The following is a 24,299-nucleotide window of genomic DNA, read 5'->3' as shown; positions in this document are numbered from 1 at the left end:
TTTTTTCTGAGTTTTTAAACAACTTTTTTTTTTTTGTTTGTTTGTTTTTGTTTTGAGACAGAATCTTGCTCTGTTGCCCAGGCTAGAGTACAAACACGGCTCACTGCAGCCTCATCCTCTTGGACTCGAGCGATCCTCCCCAGTAGCTGGGACTACAGGCATGTACCACTGTGCCCAGCTATAAACAATTTTTTTGAAGTATAATTTACATGTCATAAATTTTACTTGTTTTAAGTGTATAATTAATACTTTTTACACATTATTTATTTATTTATCTTAGAGATGGGATCTTGCTATGTTGCCCATACTGGTCTCAAACTCCTGGGCTTAGGTGATCCTCCTGCTTCAGCCTCGTGAATAGCTGGGATTATTGGCACATGTCACTATGCCCGGCCAATGACGTTTTAGCAACTTTTTTTAGTGAAATATCATTATAGTCTAGTATTAAAACATTTCCATCACCACGAAAAGATTTCTTGTGCCCATTTACAGTCACTCTCTGTTCCCATCTCCAGGCCTGAGGCAACCACCAATCAACTTTCTGCCTCTTTAAATGTCCAGAAATGGACATTTCATATAAGTGGAATCATGTAGATGGTCTTTTTCATATGTCTTCTTTCACTTAGCATGTTTTGGAGGTTCATCCATGTTGTAGTATATATCAGTAGTTTCTTCCTCTATATTGCTGAACAGTATTTCACTACGTGGATATCATTTACTGTTAATCCATCCACCAGTTGATGAACGTTTGAATTATTTCCATTTTTGGCTATTATAAATAGTGATGCTGCAAATTCTCTGGGGTTATTAAAACATTTAGTTGTGTACTGTTTGGGACAGTCTATCAATTGTCATATGTATTAATTAGGATCCTTAAGAATGAGAAAATATACCAGACTATCATATCCTTCCTGTTCTGCATTGCCTTGTAGATGTCACAAGAATGCATACTATACTTTATTTGATTGATTTATTGGTTGATAGGCTGAAGAATAAAAGAATGAATAAAAGTAATAATGCAATTTGCACATCCTATTAAAATAGTCTAAGAAATGGCCAAAAAGGATGAAATCTTCTGTATAATAATTTAATGAAAACTAATTAGAAATATTCATGTGCTGGTTTCTACATTTGTGTTAACATAACTTCCTCAGATTCCTCAGGACAATTTCCTCAAGATAAACCCTGGCTTTTTACTGCCCTGATTTTGGAGTGGGAGTGTAGGAAACCTGGGTGTTGTAGCCTATGCTAAATTCTCCTACTATTAAGTGCAAACCAACAAAAACAGATCAATTTGTTCAATTAAGGATGCAACATTGAATTCTAAAGCTTTAATTAAGTTTGAGGATTTTACTCTGATTCACCAAAGTATGTGAATGCCTGGAATGAAATAGGCTGAATTGGGTGTCCTTCCTTAGCATGAATTCATTATAAGCTCATGGACTGAAAGCCAGTGTTATTTCTCTGTAGTCCTAAGTGGATTAATGGGGTACTCTGCAGGAAATGGGAATCAATTAAATCTCTTTACCGACAGAAACTGGAGTTAGGGGTGATAAAGTATGTGTACTCAGTAGCATGCATTCGTGACAATGATGGCAGACTGTGAGCAATGTGCCAAGCATCTTTAAGTGAAATGTACAGCACTCGAAAGCTCACCAGGCCAGTCCTATAAACAGAGTGCCAAGTCAAAATAGATAAAGCTTTTTGGTATGGAAAGATTCGTCCAATGATGGAAAAAGGGGAAATAATTCAATAAGCAAATCACAGGTTCTACATGAAAAGCACAGCATTTTCTTCCCTCTGTCCTTCCATCTCCTCTGAAAATGTTAATTCAAATAATTACACAAAATCACAGAAGCTGTTAAGATGCAGGCTATAGAGAAAATCAGGAGCAGCAGCAGAAGAAAATTCTCTGTCCTTTTGCCCACCTTGTCTCTATGCATTTGGTTGTACCATGCAAAGTGAAAATATTTGAGGAGTAGCCAACATGTATTGAATAATTATTAAGTGCTTGGTCCTATTTTAATTGATTCATGTGAAATATTTAAATTTCAACATAAATCAAATGAGTTAGGTGTTATTACATTTCCCATTTATGAATGAGGACACTGAAACATGTTAAGTAGCAGATTCAAAGATCACGTAGGAAGAGCTGAAGCCAGGACTCAGGCCCAAGCAGCCAACTTCAGTGTTTATGGATAACGTGATGCCACATGGTGTTGTCTATACTTTGATGACTCAGGTAACACATCCTATAGATGAGCAAAAAGGCATTGTACTTCTTTGTTGAAAATACCTTGATACTGGATTACAGTATCATCTAGAAATAGGAAAATATAAGGAAACCTTCTATTTTATTCCTTGAGTGCCAGAGAAAGATAATCTGTAGTGTTGCATAACATGGTAGCGGTTAAGATGCCAGCGATTTTGTTTTTTGTTTTTTGTTTTTTTGCTTTTTATTTTTTTCATCAAAGTGATTAGTTAGCATGAGTTGTATTTAAAGTTCCCTGATGCCATTTCACTACTACTCTTCACTATCAGGCATGTTGGCATGATGAGATTACACAGCTTAGGTTTTATTATATCCCTACCCTTAAGAAGCTTCTACCCTGGTGAGGTGTTTGAGGAGCCTAAAGAGATGAATTCAAAGCATTCTAAGACTGCAAAGGAAAACAAAATGAGATACAGAAAGGTGAAGATATTGGTCTGAATCTTTGTAACCAGTTAGTTTTCTAGTGCCTGGGCTAGAACCTGGTTTATGCTATAGGATATCCTATAGATATAAATTCTGTTTTCAGAAGACTTCTTTATTTCAGGAATGTTATTTTTCTGTATGTTACATTGAAATAATTGTGATGATGAGTTTTCAAAACTCATTGACAGCACCTGAAGACTTAGACCTCCTGCAAATTTTGTATTTGCAGGTTGGTTTTGCCTTGATAGTTCTGGTAATAAGACTCACGTGCAGCCAACTTGTCTGTAGGAAAGTTTTTCCATGACAGATTTTAACTGCGAAAGTTTTCAAAAACCTACATGTGAATATATTTGAACGTCACTTATACCCTTGGTGTTAGTTGTTGCTAGAAATCCGTCCATGACACTGAATAATAAATGTGAAAGCTTCATTGAGAAGAGTGAAGAGATACATGCTGTGATAGGCTTGCTTTGCTTTGCTGATGCAAATAGATTAATAGTGGCATTAGATAGAAAGGAAATTGATCTCATCTAGACTTGGTTATAATGGGATTTCCAAACATTCTTGAAGTTCTGCTTAGGTAGACTGCTATTTGCAAGTTGATTCTCATCCCTTTGCAGAGAGGCCATTCAGGATCAAGTCCAGTCTTGTTGAACCAAAGTTAAATGATTGTTGGTTTTGGTGTTAATGAAGTACCCATGTGAAATATGTTGGCAAGACAAAGGAGTATAGTTACCTCATGTACAGAAAAAATGACTGTTTTTAATTTACTTTTAAAAAGTGTTACAGTTGTCCAAACTCAACAATGCTAATGTTTATCACCAGATAAACACAGTAAATGCCACTGGTTGGAGTTAGTTTTAAATGGAGCCATTTCTTTATTTGAATTGAAGTAGACTTCATGTCTGCTGTTGTGTTATAGTAATTAAATTTCACATTTATCTGTGAAAGTTAAAATTTTCACTTTTTATCATGCCCTCAAACTCACTAAATAGTTTCAAAGTCAAAGGATAAGACATAAAAAATCCTGAAAAAGTAATGCCATTTGTATCTCTTCTAAAACCTTAAATTTATTGATGTATAAGTATGCATCCCTGTTTTCCAATATTAATTTTGTGTTTAGTTGAAAGCTGTTCTGAAGATTTATGGCATATGATAACAGTTTTGGTAGAGTTCTAAATTTTCTTTTCTTTTTTATTGTTGGTGCCTTAGAAGCCAGTTGAATTACAAATTCACATTTTCAGAATTAGAATTGTGTAATCTAGATTTATTTAATGCAAGGATGATAATGCTTCACTGGCAGTACTGTCTGTTCGAATTGTGAGATTTTTTTGAATGCTCTCAGGGAGCAGCTCTCCAATTAGGGATTTATACATCTTAGTAATTAATTACTTTACAATAGATATTATCCAGTGAACTGTGTATTCATATTAGGCACTGTATAGTTTGCTTGTTATCGAAGTGGATTACATACCCTTTCCATTTTCTAATCCATATTTTATTTCCTCTGCCACCTCTTGTATCTGAGTATAAATAGATTCACCAAGTACCCAGCAGCACCAATAACTTCAATGCCAGTGTTTACTGGGCTTCAGTTATAGCGAATAAAACTAAACAAGTGGTTTGAATTTGGAGATTTGGGTACATAAACGTTTTGTATATTACTATGCCTTATGTATATAAGGTGTACTTTCTGCAAAATGTTTTCCATAACATTTGCTGTCAATCAAAGCCGAGGCTTTACCAAATAGATGGCATGATACTTTATCTACAAGCTCTTAATGTAGTGAATATACTAAACATACATTCCTGCCATTTGAGGAAAATTTCATGCTACCTATAGCAAAAATGTGATTCAAAGATGGATGCTGTTTCAAAAATGTTTCCAGAGACTTTCCAAAAGGAATCTCAAGGATTGAGTTGAGCAAGAGGAAATCCACTAAAAGACTGTCACATGGCTGAATGTATAGAGAGAACCAAAGTCTGCCTTCCGAAATTGCAAAGGCAGTGTAATAACCACACCACCCCCTGCAATGTTAAGCCTTGAAAGGTCCTTGAATTTAGACAAAAAGCAATTCACTGTAACCAGCTGGTGCATCAATAAGAGAAATGTCAGCAAATTCCCTCAACCTCTAAAGGCGTAGATGGGGGTTGAGGGGCTACAGGACAAACATATAGGAAGTGCACAAAGCTTCTCAAGAAGAGATTTTATGGGAAATGAGTAAACCTTTAGATTTCCAAGAACAATGAAAATTGGCGGTGAATCATAATTTAAGAATGAAATATACAAATAGAACACCTTCTAATGAATTCCATCAAGTCGGGACTGTTATAAATGCCTTCCTAAGATCCTTCTCCTCCACAAGAGAAGCATAATGCAAATTCCCCCAACAAAAGTTGAAAGACATCAATGTAATGCTCAGAAAGAATACATTTTGAATATCCTTATGAAATCAATACTTCCATAAAAATATGAAACTTTGGTGTTAGATTTCAAATTCTGCACAATTCTGACTTATATTCTTACTATAACTGCATTGCTCTTTTAAGAAATTGACTCCAGTGTGGGCAGGAAACAATAGGTTGAAATATTTACAAGTCTTATTTCCTACATCAATTCCATTTCATTTAAATTTTTATTTACTGGGAGTAATTTCAATGTGGATGGCTCTTTTTGCAACTTAAAGTGGTCGAATTTGGCTTTTCATTGTATTCTTACCATTTTCTCCACATGGGCTTAGAAGTTTTTATTTCCTGTGGTTAATGCACTGAATGGAATATTTGCCAATGACATTCAAGGCGTTCCCAAAAAGCGAGAGTTAGAGATATGTAACTGCTCAAAGTGAAATCAGTGTTTGGAGAAAAAGATTTAACATCTATCAAAACTAAAGCAGGAAAATCCTGTGACTCTGGGTTTATATCTCTGCCCAGAGAAATATGCACAAGTATGTTATTGCCTTATTGTTGTCACATAACAAAAATATTATTGTCTGGGGTTTCAAAATGCAGAAGTATTTTTAAAGTTATGTAAAGATGCACACCAGTTTCTTAATAATATTTATCTCTGCAGGGGAGATGTAAGAACCAGGATCTGTAGCATATAATTTATTAAAATTGCCCAATTTTGAAAAAAAAAAAAGAATGCATTAAGATATTTGTTGTTATAGTCAAAGGTAATTTTAAAATAACACATTGAAATGATTTTTTATACCAGGTGTTCCAAAATTCCCTAAAGAAAAAATTGACCCTCTTGAAGTGGAGGAGGGAGATCCAATTGTCCTCCCATGCAATCCTCCCAAAGGCCTCCCACCTTTACATATTTATTGGATGAATATTGGTAAGTAATGCTCTGTTCCATCAAAAAATGGGGACATTTTAATTCTATCCATCATATCAATAACACAATGAATCCAAAGACTAGATAAAAATAAAGATCTCTTATTTTGTTTCATATTTGAAAAGGAGATGCTACTAATATGATAAGGTTTGTCTATGAAGACAATAGTTTCTATATTTCAAACAGTGCACTTACCTTTGGAATATAGATCATGTGAAAGCTGAGGATGGCATGCGTTTGTGTCACTAGCTTCATCTTTCTATTTTAGTAACGCTCTACCTGCTAATCGCAGTCACCTACTGATCAATTAGTATTAACTTTTTTGCTTAATTTTCTAAAAGGTTTGCTGACTCCAATCTGAAATTCTAGCTTTGTAAAGTCTACTTCTAGTATATGCCTTAGCAATGCTCTCTACATGTTTTCTCACTATGAACCATAGAGAAAAATGCTATTTGTACAGCACTCAGAAGAAAGCAAATGAAGCTACTCTTAGGTACAGCCAATTGTTCCAGATGTCAGTTCCCCTAGAAACTTCCAGGCTGCAACCAGAACAGGGAGATTAATATCACAGATAAAACTTTTGGAGAGCTTTTTGTTTTTTATTTTTAAGTCATGTTTTAAATAAACGTGATTCTCAGAAAATAATTAGGGCATTGTCCGCATTGACCAGTTTTCAGTTAAGCCAATTCAGACTCATAGAGCAGAGGTAGAGACCGAGATGGTAAACAGTTTACCACTGTTTGTCTGCCAGCGGCCTTCTTTGGTTAATGGTAAAAAGCATGCTCCCAAGGGTTTTCCTGCTGTTTTTGTTTTGTTTTGTTTTCCTTTTTGCTCATTGTTCCTGTAGTAAGACCAGACTTGACAGGAATTAAAGAGCAAATAGGAAAAATCAAATGAAATAATAATGTAAAAGAAAATGAAAAAGGAAGATGAAGCACAATAAGGGACAGTTGCCCTTTTCAATGACAAGATATCTCTTTTCAGAATTAGAACACATCGAACAAGATGAAAGAGTATACATGAGCCAAAAGGGAGATCTGTACTTCGCAAATGTGGAAGAAAAAGACAGTCGCAATGATTACTGTTGCTTTGCTGCATTTCCAAGATTAAGGACTATTGTACAGAAAATGCCAATGAAACTAACAGTTAACAGTTGTAAGTCCAAATAATTTATTGTTTCATCATGTATGCGGAATGCAAATGTGTCTGTAATTTCCTTCTGGCTGAAGCCATTTAAAGCTGGGTTGATATTTTCCGCCATTGTTCAGTTCAACTCTAGAGACTTCATCCAGATGAAATAGACATCTGCAGCTGCAGATCCACAGTAGCTATGTCTCTCACAGCCAGGAAATCAAATCTCAATTCACAGGACAAATGTATTTCATCTGACGTCTGCAGGATCTTGTCATTTTCAATGGGTGAAATATACAATGAAATTCCAGGGTTTTCTAAGCAAATCTTGGGCATTGATTCACTGTGATCTTGGGTAAACTGGCAGACTGAAAATGGGGGAGAAAACAACAGAGGCAAAGAAAAAAAGGAAATTTTTATCACCAAATTGGCAAACTTACTTGAATTGCTCCTTTCCCTACTTGATTCTGCAGATGCCAGCCTGGGTTCCCAAATGGGAAAAGTAATTAGAGGGAGGAAGAACCGTAAGATTCAAAGGGAAGAAATAATCCACAACAGTTTGCTGACTGAATAATTGGCCCTGGTATAGTTGAAAGTTGGCATTGCCATTTCATTGTTTAATTTGGTTTGTGATTTTTTTCATTTTTGTGTGTAGATATACCATGCCAGGGCTTCACTATAACATTCTTCTAGTAGCCTCAGTTCTCTTTAATGGAGCTATGACTTGAATCTTCTCCACCTGGGTTCATCTGTGGTAATTCAAGATTAAACTCACTATAATTATTTTCTATGTAAAACTATATTCCCAAAGGCAATGTTCTAGTGAAGCATGGTTCTACATCATTTTGTAATTTTTCTAAGACAAATATATGACTTTTCATTCTTTATTGATATCAGCATCCACCATTATGTTTGTGTTTTTTCCTTCCATTTTTTCATTTCAGTAAAGCATGCTAATGACTCAAGTTCATCCACAGAAATTGGTTCCAAGGGTAAGTCGAACCCATGTGGAGTGTTGACTTTTGTTTGTAGCTCATTGTCATTTCAGATTTTGAATTTTTTCTTTAATATCCTGTTAGGTTTATTACAATACTCTTACTAAGAAAAACATCTTAACTTAGAAGGTTCTATTGTCCCCCATTCCCTTTTAAATACATGCAAAGGGAGTGATTTTTATAAATATATAACTATATAAATATAATGAAATACATATAATGCATTGAATAGAGAGAGATATTTAATAGAGTAATTATTTTGGGTCTCCCAAAATGTCTCTTATATAAGGTTGATACTTTTGCTGAAAGAAAAGAAATGGTTAAGTGTCAAAGGAAGTAGAGAAAACACCGAGTTTAACAAAGTTAGGTGGATTTTTTCCTTGCAAGCCTTCTTGAAATATTTGACAATGCAACTGTACATTGTGACTTTCTGAGAAAAAAACAGTTTGTAGCATTTTTCAAGCTCATGTGTCTATGTGATCTTTTTATTCAGTTCTTTCCCCCATAGAATAGTCTACCAGAACTTGTGTTCTATGGAAAATGCCTGAATAAATCTGAGTTGTATAGCAGGCGAGTTCTCTATAATGAGAAGAGTCATTTACATAACTGCAGCAAATATTCTCTATAAAATGTGGACCAGTGATAACTTAGATATCTTATATACTTGCAACTTCAGTGGAGCAGGATGTAAGCTCCTTTTGAAGAACCGTTAGTTTTAAGGTGGACTGATTCATCCCCAACATCATTTCCTTTGAGATTAATAACTGAAACATATATAGTGCTATATTTTCACAGCACTCAATGAAAAATCATTGCACATAGTACATATTCAGCAATTATTTTCCAAAAAATACAAAGTATAGAAGACTGTCTACTGCTTAAGTCCCTTTGAAGATGGAAGTACCTAATTTGCCATTGTATTTGAAAATATTCTCAAGAAAATAAGAAATGGGACATTTCAATATGCAGCTAGTGAGGATGCTTGCTAATCATTTCCTAAAACTGTTGTTTTCTTTAAGGAACTGAGACTACAGGTAGAATTACTGAAAGAACTTGATAAATTCATAGATGCCTAGTGTCTACCACAGCCTTCCTCAGTGAGAATTTCTGAGTGCAGGAGTGAGGAAGCTGTTTTTAGCAGAAACCTGATGAAATTCTTAGGCAACTTAAATTAAATAAAAACATAAACATAAAGTCATTGCACACGACATGATTAAAGTATAGAATATAAAATCATAGATTTTCTATTAAGGACTTCTGTTTGACCTTCTGAGTTAGAAGATATGGTATAAATAATAACATTTATAAAATTTGGCGGTGCTACACTCAGTAAAAACACATGAGGGAAAACCCATGCTTCATGGTAAGAGAGAAGAGGAGTCTATTTAAATGGAAATATGTTAAATGGAAGTCTATTTAAATGTGCATAGAACACACACACACACACACACGTGTGTCGGGTTTTTTTTTTTTTTAAGAAAGATGTGGTGTCACAGAATTTTATGTATATTAATTTGAAAAAATTCTGATTTTTCTTTTATATTTTGTAGCAAATTCAATCAAGCAAAGAAAACCCAAACTGTTGTTGCCTCCCACTGAGAGTGGCAGTGAGTCTTCAATTACCATCCTCAAAGGGGAAACCTTGCTGCTTGAGTGTTTTGCTGAAGGCTTGTGAGTAACCTGACTCTCACTCATGACTTTGTCCATCCAGTTCTATAAAGAATAAGACATCAAGCACATTAAGACTGTGCTTGCCTAGATATTTTAAAATTATTTATTTAAAAAGAAATAAACTCTGCCAGGCACTGCAGATATTCTGCTCAGGACTGTTATTCCAGGTACTCAAGAGGCTGAAGCAGGAAGATTGCTTGAGCCCAGCAATCTTGAGGTTGCAGTGAGCTATGATCATGCCATTGCACTAAAACCTGGATGACAGAGCAAGACCTCATCTAAAATAAAATAAAATTAAAATTAATAAAATAAAATAATTAATACAAATAAATCCTGTTGTTATATCTCTGGAGGCAGTAATTTGTACTTCACTCTACAGACTTCAGGCTGTAACTGAGGTTCATAAAATTAGATCTCTCTGTCAATTTATGATATTGTGGATGGCAGGGATGATGACAACATTCTCCTTAGTTAAGTTTAAGAAGCATAAGGTTGTTGGTAGTCAGTCCCTCACTTTCGGTGCTGAGTTTGCTCTCTGTGCTATACTATCTTGCCCCACTCCTGTTTGCTGTGTTACTAAATCTGCTCCTTTTCAGGTTTCAAGGAGCTCTATTTATCTATTTTTACCCTCCTGCCCTTTGCACACATGGAGGTCCAGACCATGTAATTTAAGAGAGTTTTACATCAATATCTAATTAAATGAACTTTCTGTACACCTGAAAAAGCAATCCTTTTTTTTTTTTTTGAGACAGAGTCTTACTCTGTCACCCAGGCTGGAGTGCAGTGGCACAGTCTCGGCTCATTGCAACTTCTGTCTCCCAGGTTCAAGTGATTCTCCTGCCTCAGCCTCCAGAGTAGCTGAAACTACAGGTGCATGCCACCACGCCCAGCCAATATTTTGTATTTTTAGTAGAGATGGGGTTTCAATGTGTTAGACTGGATGGTCTCGATCTCCGGACCTTGTGATCCACCTGACTTGGCCTCCCAAAGTCCTGGGATTACAGGCATAAGCCACCATGCCCAGCCCGCAATGCACTTTTTTAAATCCTCCAAGAAAACCCTAAAGGACCTCACTTGGTCACCTCTTAAAGTTGTTACATTTATTAACTACTGTTAAGTACATGTAAACAGGGACCATCTTATTTAATATTTAATCATGCAGGGTCTCTCCTACTTTTACCACTATCCTTCTGAACTTATGGTCCTTCCCCACCATTGAGAGTACCTTAGGAAAATGCATTTCATCTTCCTGGCACCTGAGTTTACTCATTTGAAATATAATCTGTTCATAAACTGAGGGCTTTGGGGACTGTAGTTAGTGGACTGGGACTTGAAATTCAAAAAATCATATTCATTCATCATTTAGAGTACATTCTGAATGACTGGGTTAGAAATGGAGCAGATTTTAATGGTTTTACAACCCCCCCACCCTAAGCTTTGTAAATTTCTCTTTCCATCCACCAAAAATATCAAAGTTGCTTGTCTGTCATAAACTCCCCATGTGTCTTTACATAAATTAGTTAGAGGTACTATGACACAGACTCTGTCTGGAATGTGTGGTATGTGCATTATTTTAGAAGAGGAAAGTCTCATGTTGATTTTGAATCATGATGGCAACAACCTGCTCTACTGCTTGTATTTGTATGTGTTTACAGTAGTAGAAATTAAATTCTTGCAGCGTTCATTACTACATCGAGTTGGGCAGGGTGACCCTTTCAGTAATTCTTTTTTCTTATTTCCCACAAATGCCATCATTGACCTCTTGGATTGACTAGCAACTGCACAGAATGTCTTCAAAATAATGAAATGCTCTCATGTGCGTTTTAGAAAATGAAGAGTCATGAAGGAATATATAAAAATAGAGTGGATGAAAATATATGTTGTTGTGAGGACATGAAAATTCTTGATGCGCCGTCTTAAGGATTTTCACCTGAAGTAGTCTCTTCTTACTCATACTGGTTTTGTATTGGGTAATCCTATCTGATCTGGATCCTCCCTCAGAAGATGATACATTTTTTAAAAGTTTTTTTGGGTCATTTAAAAAACTTTTTCTAAGAAGTTTTCAAGCCGTTAACCTCCTATAGTAAGAAAAATAATTATATTTAAGATACTGTACTATTATTTTGTGTAAAGCACTATATTTGGGTCTTTGAAAACTAGTCTAATTGTCTAATACATTTTACTTGAAAGAATAAAGTAAAATGATTATAAGTGTCAGGTGAACATGATATATGATTTATCTCAAGATAGGTCTATATCTTGACAAAAATTGCCAGCTATATTCTTGAAAATATTTTTTATTTCCTTTTGTTTTAAATTTAAGGGACATTTACTAACAGTATCTGAACAAATATGTTTTGAGGGAAAACTTATAAAATTGCCATAGGTGGACTCATGTGCACTGCTCAAATAGATTTTTTTTCTGTTTTGTAAATTAAAGTAGGTATAATTCTTTCACAAGATACTTCTTTATAAATAGAGAAATGTACAAATAAAAGTTGGCCAGACAAGGGCCTGAAAAAAAAAATTTAGATTATGAGGTAGTGTCTTTTGTGTGCAAAAATGTATTAAACAATGTATTTTCCCTCAAAACACATTGCTCAAATGCTGTTAGTAAATGTTCTTTAAATTTTTTTAAAAAGGCAGGGGGTATAAAAAATTGGCAAGAACAGAGTTGGAAATTTTTGCCATGGTATAGACCTATCCTGAGATTAGATTATATCTCATTTTCACATAATACTTTAGATAATTATTTTACTTTATTCTTTCAAGTAAATGGTATTAGAAAATTAGACTGGTTTTCAGAGACCCAAAGACTGGGGAGTCTGGGAGATCTTGCTGAAAGTGAGTTACTTGCTCTATTAAAGGATGGACTCATGAAAAATTTCCTGTTTTAGGGGAACTGAGTTCCAGAGCAGCCTATAACTTGGCAAATTGTCATTTTGACAGATGGAGTGAAAAGCCAGCAGTTAGGAGACTTGGGTTATGCATGCTGTTAGATGGTGTGCTCAGAAAGCCAGCAACCAACATACTCTCACAGCTGTCTGCCCAGGCATCATTACCATTTCCTACACAAGTGTGCCATGTGCTCTTAGCTTGGCAAAATATAAGATTATTGTTCCAGGTTGCACAGCACGTTAGTATTTGAGCCTTGAATGAAGAGAGAAAAGAGTAGATATATGTAGATTAAAGAGTTTTCATCTTTACCTCCATTTTTTTTCCATAAATAACTGAATTATTTTAACCACAACCTATCAATACAAATAATTTGAGAATATTGACACACAGGATTTCAAGGAATTGCTCTATTATTACATAGTAACTAATGGGCAATTTGACAGGAAGCACATATTCTAAGACTATAGAGTTAGGAAGAGCATAGATTGAAAAGCACAAAATAATAAAACACACTGATTAAAAAAGAACAAGTTTAGAGTAGACAAATATAAGTTGTGGTATATCATTTATTGCTCCAGTGACCTTAAGAAATTAATTTATTGGAGCTTCAGACTCCTTACTGTTAAATGATTACAATAATGCCCATCTTTAGAATGTACCAAGTAACCTACAGCTATTAATAATAGGAAGAAATATGGAGAGGAAAAGTGTAGCATCAATAAAATTAGCAAAGTTGTTTCTTCTACTCACAGAGCCTGACTGGGGAAGAGAAAAGGACAATCATGCTTCAGTTAGAATCAACCCTTTTTGCTTTCCACATAATTTTTAAATCAAATGAGTCACAAAGGGTATGACCTCTGCACTTTTCTGGTTTTCATGAGAAGGGGTTTTTCTTAATGTAGCTGCCTTGACTCCCCAGTCCTATTTTCCTCTTTACTAAGGTGGGGAAAGTTATCACGCTGGTGTGTAACAAGTTATCACGCTGGTTTTGTTTTGTCTTTACTTTCCTGTTTGTTTTGATTGGGTGAGCTAATCTTTTGAAACTACTAAGCAAGAGAAGATTTGGTTCATTCCTCCTTTCCTCTACTCCCCACAAGGGCGAGAACGTGATCCAGGAGGGAGCATCTGTGCTACAGACTCCAGCTTGCCCTAGAATAGGCTGTTCGTGGTTCTAATCAACACGTTTAGCTTTCACACAAGAGCCACATTCTCCAGTATCAGCATCATAGGATTAAAGGGGAAACTTCTCTCTGCTGACTGTTAGGTCCTACTTTATTGTGTTTTATACAAACAGGGAATAGGGCTGTTATCACTGGCTGCCTCAAACCATCCACAGGGAGATTTTCACACTTGGAAAATATCTTGGTAATATTATTTCAATGAGCTCCAATTATTTATCCTTCATCCAACCACACCTAGTCAGCACTTAAGTGTAGTTAGCCCCCGTAAGAGAGGAGAGATAAAGTTTCCAAGGAGATAGACCATTAGAGGAACTTTCAGGAAAAGAGATTTTCTTCAACACCAGTGTTCACTATCGATGGTGGTGGGTGTGTCTGTCCACTGGTAAGGATGATGTGATTCAGTGGAATATGAGCACATATGTAAATGATGGGTCCTGAGGTTTTCTTTGTATTTTACTTTCCACTTTAAAAAAAAGTTTGTTTGTTTAATTACTTTTTACAGGCCAACTCCACAGGTTGATTGGAACAAAATTGGTGGTGACTTACCAAAGGGGAGAGAAACAAAAGAAAATTATGGCAAGACTTTGAAGATAGAGAATGTCTCCTACCAGGACAAAGGAAATTATCGCTGCACAGCCAGCAATTTCTTGGGAATAGCCACTCACGATTTTCACGTTATAGTAGAAGGTACCTTTTCCATGTTCGTCTATTTTCCTGTTTTTCAAAAAAGTAACTTTATACATGTAGTAGGCCTTGCTTCTAAATCATACATGTTAAAACAGGTCAACAGTTTCAACTTTTAATTGTAGTGTGGGCACTCAATTATATTACACTTTAATTAAGCATGTTTGTCTATGCCCCAAAACGTCATAGAAGGGACAAATGACAAGAAAAGATCTCATGTTAGTGGTTAAACACAGACAGTTTACATGATTTATTCAAATAGTCATTAAAGCTAGTCTCCTAAATTATTTTTATTGTAATACACATATACACTTCATATTATTACATCATAAAAGCAGCCATAAGGATTATGATGAAAAAAAGTATTAAAATGGGCCGGAAGAAAGCTTGGATTTTGCTTCCTAATCCTGCAGTTAACTTGCTGTGCCCTTCGCCATTTATTTCACTCTCTGTACCTGAGGCTCTTCACCAAAGAAATGAAAGAAGCGGGCAAATTGTTGTGTTAGCTCTTTCCTGGATATAACATTTTTGTAATCCATGTCTTGGGTTCAGGTGATAAATTCAATATGTTTCTTACAGGCAAAAAAGAATAGACTATATGCTATAATATAAATTCTCTCAAAAAGTGCAAAAACATTATATTCAAGTCATCTTCTCTCTGTAAATTCAGAGATTTTGATCAATCAAGGTTTTATTGGCATTAGTTACATTTATAGGAATAAGCAGGCAAAAATGATATCATTTAAATGTGGAATGTAGTTATTAGGGTTGTGCCTGTTTGACTGATGTGAAGGTTGTCTAGTCCTCTGAATGTGATTGACACAGACTATTTTCTGTGGATCCAATCACATTGAGGCTTTCTATCTACAATTTAGTTGACTATATTGATCAAATTAATGGAATTATTACTGCATTTGTACTTATTTAGTGTAGTGTAAGCTTAACTATTGCAAGGAATTATTCTTTTTAGACTACGATTTAGTGAACCAGTGCTCTAGGGCACCCATTAATATTCCAATCAAATTCACCTCTTAAAGCTTTAGTTTACACAAGGAACAACTAAGTAATGGCCTGTTGTTTAAACTAATGGGGAAAAAAAAAGGAACTCAGGCACAAATTCCCCTCCCAAGCAGATGTTAAGATAGTTGATTTAGTCATACCCCTGTTTGGAATAACACTGTATTTCCAAGCCTACTCCATAATGTGTATTATTATTTAAGGTATGAAGAACAGAAAACCAAAGTTGAGAATTTTATTTTCTTTGACTTGTCAAAAGCAAAACTTATATAGAAGAAAGTCCAATATTATATATTAATGTCAACATCTGCCAAACAGTGATATATTCCTCTGACATTAAATTATTCACAAAGCAATTCAGAGTAGAAGAGTTTGAAAGATTGATTTTATGTATATTTTTAGTCATCATTTGATGTTTCTATGTAATTTGGCTACATCATGCAACAGGGGTATTTTTCTGTAATCCCTTCCTCCCCTCCCCAGCACACACACACCCACGAACCAGACATATCTAATTGTTAGATTCTCCTCCAAGTTGCTGACTATTAGAAACCCTTCCAGATGGCTGGAACACAGCTACGGTAGCTGAATATTTTAACAATCTGGCCACAGTTTTCTTGACTATAAAACCAAAGCTTTCAAAAGAATTGCAAGGGTTGCACAAAAAAAAAAAATCAAAGATGTAAAATTAATTATGCAATTTAAAATGTTGACTATAGGATTCCAAAGGAATATAGATTTCTAGAACAAATTGTTCTCACTACTCATAAAACAGCTATTAGCACTATTGAGATGTAAATGATTTTTTATGAGGAACTTCTAACCCTCTCTCTTTAGTAGGAAACTATTAAATGTACCTTCAGTTGTATGTTTTTGGAGTTTCTCTTTATCTATGCACGTGAAAAGCAAATTGAGCTTAAGATGTCTTTATTTTTTTTTCTAAAGTGTGGAAGCGATAAATAAAAACTGTTAATCATCTGGATGGATGAACTTGTGTTTATTCAATTTTTTCTGCCTTCCTGCACCCTCTCCTTTTCTTTTTTTGTCTCTTTTTTAGAAGCCCAAATTAAATAACAGAGATTTGCCATGTGAGAAAATAGCAATGCTATTATGTATTTTGAAAATCTACTCCATTCTGAAAACACCCATTGTGCTTAAGTAAAATCATGAATTGGGTTGGATTCTTTATGTATGTGCAATGTCTTTCCTATTACTAAACATAATCAAATCCTGTGAGCTTGTAATTTAGGTTGCAACATCCTAAATATGAAATCAGACTGTACTTCAAATCCTATAATATGTATGAGCAAAAGCAGCCAGGATGTCTTGACTAGGTACAACTATATATTCTAAATATCTAGGATATGATTAATTCCACATTCAATAAAAATAGATGTATTAGAGTGACATCTAAAACAGTCTATATCCAGAAATCAAAATATAATCACATCACATTTCAATAGATTTAAAAATAAGCTCCCACAAATAATTTTTATGTTGTCAACTTTTGAATTATTTAAAGCCTTTGAACTTTAGTAAGTGAAATAGGAAAGCATTTGTATATAATTATAGAGCCATAATATAATCCAAAATGTTTTTGCATTTTCAAAGGTTGTCATAAAATCACATGCAACTCAGTCATTAATATACTTGAGAAATCCTTTTTTTCAAATAACAAATCTATTTCTAAAATGTTGCAGTTAAATCCAATTTTTGTTGAACCTAACAATTTTTTGTTTATTAGAATATAGATTTTAATAAGAACCTGTGAAGAAACAGTTTCACTAAAAATAAGCACTGTGTTGTATGTTTTATAGGTACCAAGTTTGTTTTATTTTGCTTTTTTCCTAGTGATGAACATCTCTATTTAGCTTGCTTAATATATAGTCCCAATGTTCAGATATTTGCATCTCTGTTTCCAGCAACACGAGAGATATTTATCATCTTATTTTTGTATTTACAATTATGAGAAAATGCATAAAGTTTCAACATAAGCAATTTTCACCTGCTACCATATATCTTAGCATAATAGCTACAAGAATGGGTTTTTATGAGGATGGTTTTTATCCTCAGAATTTTTGGTTTTAAGGCTCAAGAAGCAGCTGTATCTGAGCAGGACAAGCTTGAAATCTCTCTCAATATTACTGACTCAGGACCAGCTTACTTCTATAGGAGAAACACATGAAAAGCATCAGAGTAAATGTTCAAGCAATTACAAAGAAAGCTTATACAGAAGGGTTAAAGGTAAAGTACAGTGATGAAGCCTAGTGAATGCTCAGAACTTCTGGAGTCAGTTGATAAATATAGGGGGAGCTTGGCCTTGGAAGCATAAATTGAATTAACCTTCTTTCCTGTCTTTGGTACAAAATTCATAAGATAACAAAATCACATGACTTCAGAGTCTTAATGCTGCTCATCCATAGTGGCTGTGTATATATCTATGGAATGGCAAGAACAGGAATTGGAGCTTCCTTTGCTGGTGGCCCTGGCCAAGTCAGGAAACTTCTCCAAAGCTCAGCCCTCTGTAAGGTGAAAGCATTGGATGAGGTGATAATTTGGGACCTCTTTCAGTAATACTAATATTACTAATAGTCCTAATAGTAAATGTCCTAATGATAATAGTAATTATTCATAAAGATTTACAGAAATACCATCATTGCTTGATTTTCTTTATTTTTGCATATGTTGAAAGCAATTGTTGTAATTTTCTACTATAAATATGATATACCATAATGTTCGTGTTCATGGAATATTTTTCTCTAACTTACAGATATTTAGTTTTATATTGTTTGTATTAAAATACCAGAAAAAAAGTAAGGATATCTCAAAAAATGCAAAATAGACAAAAATAAACCTTCACCTCAGAAAGTGATCTGCAATTTATAATTTGGACTAGTATATTTTAAACCAAGTGACTAAATATCTACAGGTAGTACAGCTTATTAATACAGATATTTAACTTGGAACTTAACAATTAAGTCAACACCCTGTGGAGTGCACTTATCTTGCTTGAACTTGAACTTGCCAGGGTTAGTTGTATACATTTGTTTCTTATAGTGAACTTACAGGTATTTCCTTTTTACATAATCCTCTTTTTCCTCCTTTACTTAGAAATATTTTACTGATTTTTTTCATTGTATACATACATATATCTTTGAAGACTTTTCTTTTTGACTAAAAATGGAAATCTAAAATATCTTTGGGTGAAATAACCAAACTACATTTGATGGGATTTGCTACCTGCAGGTTTTGTGCAATTTTCTCTGAAATTAAATTATCCAAACCATCCACACTTAAACTTTTTATTTACCCCGATATAGCAATATTCATGAAGTTATAAAACAAGGAAATAATGTTTTAAGTCAAGTAAAATGTCTCATCTATTTCTGACATACTTTGTAGTATTGTAATTCTGGAGCAGTAGGGCATAGAAAGATACAGGTAATTTTAAGGTACCTTTTGCTTAATTGCTTTGACTGCAGAAAACTAAACACTGCTTTTGGGCTTCTCTCTCTCCCCTCTTACAAAAAAAAATCTAGGAAATACTATTTTCCAAATTGATTATATATATAAATGCTATAAGATCACTAATTAAGAAATATTCAAAATAAACATTAAACATTTTGATTAGTTTTATTTTTAAAATTCTTAAAATATAATTCTTATGTATCCACCTTTTTAGATGCCATTCTGCAGCTTGAAAATAACCTATAGTCAGCTCCAAATAAACTCACCATCTGCTTATTCTTCCCTCATTTTTTTCCTACTTGGGTAGCTACTTGTATAGCTAAATAAAGTGGTTGTATATAACTATTTTTAGTATGTTGATTTATTATACATGCTGAGTCCCAATTAAACACAAACACACACGTGCACGCACACACACACACCCTACAACACAAAAGCAGCTCCCACCTTGCTTTGCAGAACAAGTTTACCAATAAGAGCTAGTATGAAACCCTTTGTGGTGTCTGCCCTCTGCTGGTGCAAAGTAGAAATACAGGCCTTAACATTTTTGGACTTTCTGACATAGATAACATCTCTCATGAGCTCTTCACTTTATATCCAGAGCCTCCTCGCTGGACAAAGAAGCCTCAGAGTGCTGTGTATAGCACCGGGAGCAATGGCATCTTGTTATGTGAGGCTGAAGGAGAACCTCAACCCACAATCAAGTGGAGAGTCAATGGCTCCCCAATTGACAGTAAGTTTAAAAACCAATTGCAATGCAATGCTGAAGGCCCTGGTTTGATGGGATTAATGATGGTCATACATGTGTGTAAAATGAAGTTGGTAAATGGATTAGCAGGACAGATATAATGAGCAAATCAGAAATTGCTTCTTTCTAAGTAATTTGGTTGTTGAGACTTGACATTCATGGAATAGCCGTAAATAATATTTATACTTTTGGGGCCCTTTTATAAATTATATATAAGAATAAAGATTTTTCACTTTTAAAAAGAAAATTGAATGAGAAAGAGGATGCATCCAAGGAAAAAAGCCAATTATTGTTCCTCTCCCTGAGAAGAAACAGAGCAGGAACCTAGCGGTTGAGGGCACAGTTTAAAAGTCAGGACCTCCCTTAGGCTCAGACAGCAGCAACACCTGTCCTGGGCTCTGCCCTTTTAAGGGACTTGCTCTGGTCACCCTCTGGTCCTGCTTGTCTCCATGATTTGAAAGCATCCTCAGAGAAACTGTGGCATCCCAAGCCTGAACCTGGTCCCATTACCGCCTGTTCGCTACCAACCTCAAACACAAAGACCTGAAAATTCCCATGCCCGGTCCACCTTGAACCCACTCCAAATGGGCTGGGCAGGGAAAGACAGGAATGGCCCAGCACTGAGGGCCAACTCTTCCCATTTCACCATGCTCAGCATAGAGCTCCAAGGAGTCCCCAAATCTTCCACTGGAACCTAGAGCTCAGATTATTTTGGATGTCCTTGATCAGGAAGGAGGACAGAACATATTTTTATGTGTCAATTGCTTAATTAAGAGCCGGTACAATAGTGGCTTCCATTTGTCCTTTTGCTCTGGGGCCCGCACAGGTCAAGGGTGAGCCACTTGGTGGATAACAGACCTGAGGTCCCATCTAGGATGTGCACCTTGCCCGCTGTTTCATCTTGAGATGTTTTCTGAATCTCCCTAAGCTTATATTTTTTAAACTGCAGAATGGAGATAGTGGCGGTTGGTTGTGATTGAATGAAAAAAAAAAAAAATGTAGCCAGCTGCCTAGGGCAGTGATTCATCTGTAGAGCACTGTGATGGTTTATAAACTCTGGAGCCAGACTGCCTGTGTTTGCATGTCGGCTCTACCACTTACTAGCTGCGTGACGGGGAGTATCACTGACCCTCTTCAAACCCGTTTCTTCATCAGTAAATTGGGATAAAAATAACACTGACTCACGGGGTTGTTTTGTGGATTAAAGGAAACATCATGCAGAGAATGCTTAGCACGGGGACTGCCACAAAAACAGCACCCCGTAAGGTATGGTTGGTTGGTATTGTTTTCCCACAACAGACACTTAGGATACTTTAGTCCTCATTATTATTGTCTTCAGATTTGGGATTTTTCTCTTCATCTCTTTAGGGAACAGAATAAGAAATGAAAAATAACAATGAGGTTTTGGGTAGACAAAGGAAAATGAAAGCAACTTTTGTTCATAATGAATGTTCAGGTTACAAAAGCAAGGAACGCAGATTCTCCGGAATACAAAATCATAAAATGTTATATTTGGATGGTATTTAGCTGTTTACAAAAGACATTCACAAATTACTTAGAATCCTTAAAAGAACTTTGTAAAGGAGGTGCTATTATTCATATTTAACTGATTCATTCATTCAGTAATATTTATGGGGTACCTCCTATGTTCCCGGCACTGGACTTCATGCTTGAGATACAACAGTGAAAAAAATGGATGGAATCCTTGCTCTCCTGCCATTAGACAAACAATACCTGAGTGTGTACTGTGGTGTGGTAAAGCCTGAAAGAGGTTCAGGACCCAGAGTTGCGATCTTATTTTAAGATAATAATAGTAAGACCCCTGTGGTAATTTACTTTGAGTAGAGATCGGAAGGATGCGAGGAAGTCAGCCATGTAAACAGCAGGGAAAGTGCTTTCTCAGTGGAGAGGTGTGTTGAAGAGGAAAGAGTGAGTGTGGCTGAAGCTGAGGGAGTGCAAGGGGCAGCCCTAGACCACCAGATCCACCAGCAGGGGAAGGGGCCAGAGCTTAGGTAAAGATGAACATCGAAATAGGGCCTTGGGATTTTGAGAATACACTAGGCAGCTCTTGGAGAATTTTGAGCAGAAGAGTGACACAATCTAATTTACATTTTTACAAGGTATTTTCCTGGCCTCTGAATGGAGAATGGGCTGTGCGATTGATTCTAGGTAGGAGGCCATCTGAGAGGCTCTGGGCTCAGGGCTAGATTGGTGGCAGTCCTGGTTAGCTTCTGGATTTATTTCGAAATTGAGTCAATAGGTTTGTTAATGGATGAGGAGGTCAAGGCTAAAAAATAAACTTATGCAAGATTGCACAACTGAATAATGGTAGACTTCAAACTAAAGCCAAGTCGCTGGAATCTAAGCTCTGTGTTCTGTTCACAGCTTTTGGTCATGGCTCTCCCTGTTGCCCTGCAAACAGGTCATAAACTTTTATAGGTTGGGATATTTGATGACAGTGGGTTGGCTAAAGGATTTGAAATCTCTTTGAGTTTATTTTAGTTTTAGGGATTATATATCCTTTCCCCATGTTATTTCAAAATTAAATCAAAATGATTACTATTATTGATTATCGGCCTAACCCTTTTCACATGCTTTGCATATGATATTTCTGAACCTCGTAGCAGCTTGAAAAATAGATTCTATTATTCTCCATTGGCAATTGAGGCTTAGAGAGGTTACCTTACTTACTGGAGAATGCAACCCAGGTACATTTAAAACCAGGAACCGAACCCAGGAAGGATTAACTCCAGAGCTGAAGTTTCATCCACTTTGTTGATAATTTCTCACTGGGTTGACCAAAGACAAAACTGAGAAAGAATTTCTGAAGTATATCAGGACTAGTGTGCTTTATAAAGACTTGGCTTTCTTGAAAATCCTGGGAGTTTCTGTTAGCCTTTGTCAATACACAACAATTTCCATACCCATGCCAGCAGGCGGATTTAAGCAATGTTTAATTACTTAAATAAAGTATCATTTAAATAGCCTAATTTCTTTTCTTCGTAATGAATTGTTAATTCAGAGTCATACATGGATCAGATGGGATAAGGAGAACTATATGGGAGGATGGGGGTAACTCTGAAAGACTTAGGACTCTGAGTGGGGTATGGAAGTGAAGAGTGGGATTACAGACTCAGTGCTTTGCAGCATTCTTAGAGAGTTTAGCCTTAAAAAACTTGGAAGAGCTACTCATCTTGCTAATTTGCAAGAAATAAGTGATAAATTGTTCAACAGGATTGTATTAGTTTTCTAACATTGCTATAACAAATTAAATTACTATAAATTTAGGGGTTTAAAAGAGTACATATATACTATTTTACCTTTCTGTAAAAGTTCAACACGAGTCTTGGCTAAAATCAAAGTGTCAGCAGGCCATGTCCTGGAAGTGCTTGGAGAGCACTCTTTCCTCTGCCTTTTCCAGTTTTCCCAGGCTGCCCACATTGGCTGGCTCCCTTCTGCCATCTTGAAAGCCAGCTACACTGCATCACCCTGACCATCCTTCCATGGTCACATTTCCCTCTGGCCACAGCCAAGAAAGGCCTTCTGATTTTTCAGGAGCTTTGTGATTATATTGAGCCCACTTGGGTCATCCAGGGGTAGGAAATAATTTTCCTACCTCAATGTCCTTAATTGTAATCATATCTGCAAGTCCCTTTTTTCCACATAAGGTAACATAGTCATACATTCTGGGACTTAGAACGTGTACATCTTTCAGGGGCTATTGTTTTGCCTACTTACGGGGCCTTTCAGGAATAAAGGTTGCCCAACCTAACATTTTAAGTCATTCCAACAAGTATTTACTGACTGAATTTTCTGTGGTAGCTGCTCTTTGGGCACTGGGGACACACTGCACAACCTCACAGTGAGGTCCTGCCCTCAGGGAGCTCACAGTCAAGTGAAAAAAATATTCATTTATGACTCCCAGGCAGAAAAAGATGTATAAGTCTTTTATTTTGATATGTAATATTCATGTTTTCTAGAACCTAAAACTTAGTATAGTCATTACCTTGTATAATGGGGACACAATTAGAAAAATGGAATTTGATTGATTATTAATGTTGTAATGTCCTTTAAATTAAAAATTTTTTCATTTGTGCCCATCCCTTGACATTTCCAGCTAATGTTTTCCTTCCTACTGGATCTTTTTTATTATTTGTTTTTGTTTTTGTTTTTTGTTTTTTATGGTGTCATAGCAAGGATAGGGCTTTTAGAGTCAGAAAAATGGCCAAATGCTGTGGGATGTGTCATTCAACTTCTCCGCAGTCCAGTTCCCTCACCTTTAAAATGGCCATATAAATGCTGATCCATCGAGTTCTGAGCAGTGTCAATGAGATCATGCATGTGCCACATCCAATAGAGTTTTTGGTCCTTAATAAATGCATCAGAAATGTTAAGGTTTGTTTATTTTGTCTTCTTCTTTTATTTTATTATTATTATTATTATTATTATTATTATTATTATTATTATTATTATT

The 24,299-nt window shown here is 35.6% G+C and overlaps 1 protein-coding gene across 3 annotated transcripts in view; it reads left to right on the top strand.

Annotated features, from left to right (window-relative positions):
• Window positions 1-24,299, top strand: part of CHL1 (cell adhesion molecule L1 like) — a 213,410-nt gene that overhangs the window by 140,620 nt on the left and 48,491 nt on the right. For 2 of the 3 annotated variants that reach the window (XM_026446855.2, XM_023198275.1), the window contains 6 exons: window positions 5,910-6,032; window positions 7,017-7,187; window positions 8,108-8,155; window positions 9,709-9,829; window positions 14,411-14,595; window positions 19,679-19,810. In XM_026446855.2, the coding sequence (XP_026302640.1) occupies window positions 5,910-6,032; window positions 7,017-7,187; window positions 8,108-8,155; window positions 9,709-9,829; window positions 14,411-14,595; window positions 19,679-19,810 (780 nt within the window). The remainder of the gene's footprint in view (window positions 1-5,909; window positions 6,033-7,016; window positions 7,188-8,107; window positions 8,156-9,708; window positions 9,830-14,410; window positions 14,596-19,678; window positions 19,811-24,299) is intronic. The other variant, XM_026446858.1, reaches the window with a different exon arrangement.

The sequence above is a fragment of the Piliocolobus tephrosceles genome, chromosome 2, assembly GCF_002776525.5.
Source record: "Piliocolobus tephrosceles isolate RC106 chromosome 2, ASM277652v3, whole genome shotgun sequence".
Classification (NCBI taxonomy): Eukaryota; Metazoa; Chordata; class Mammalia; order Primates; family Cercopithecidae; genus Piliocolobus; species Piliocolobus tephrosceles.
Note: the sequence above shows the minus strand (reverse complement) of the source record. Positions and strands in the feature narration are given on the sequence as shown.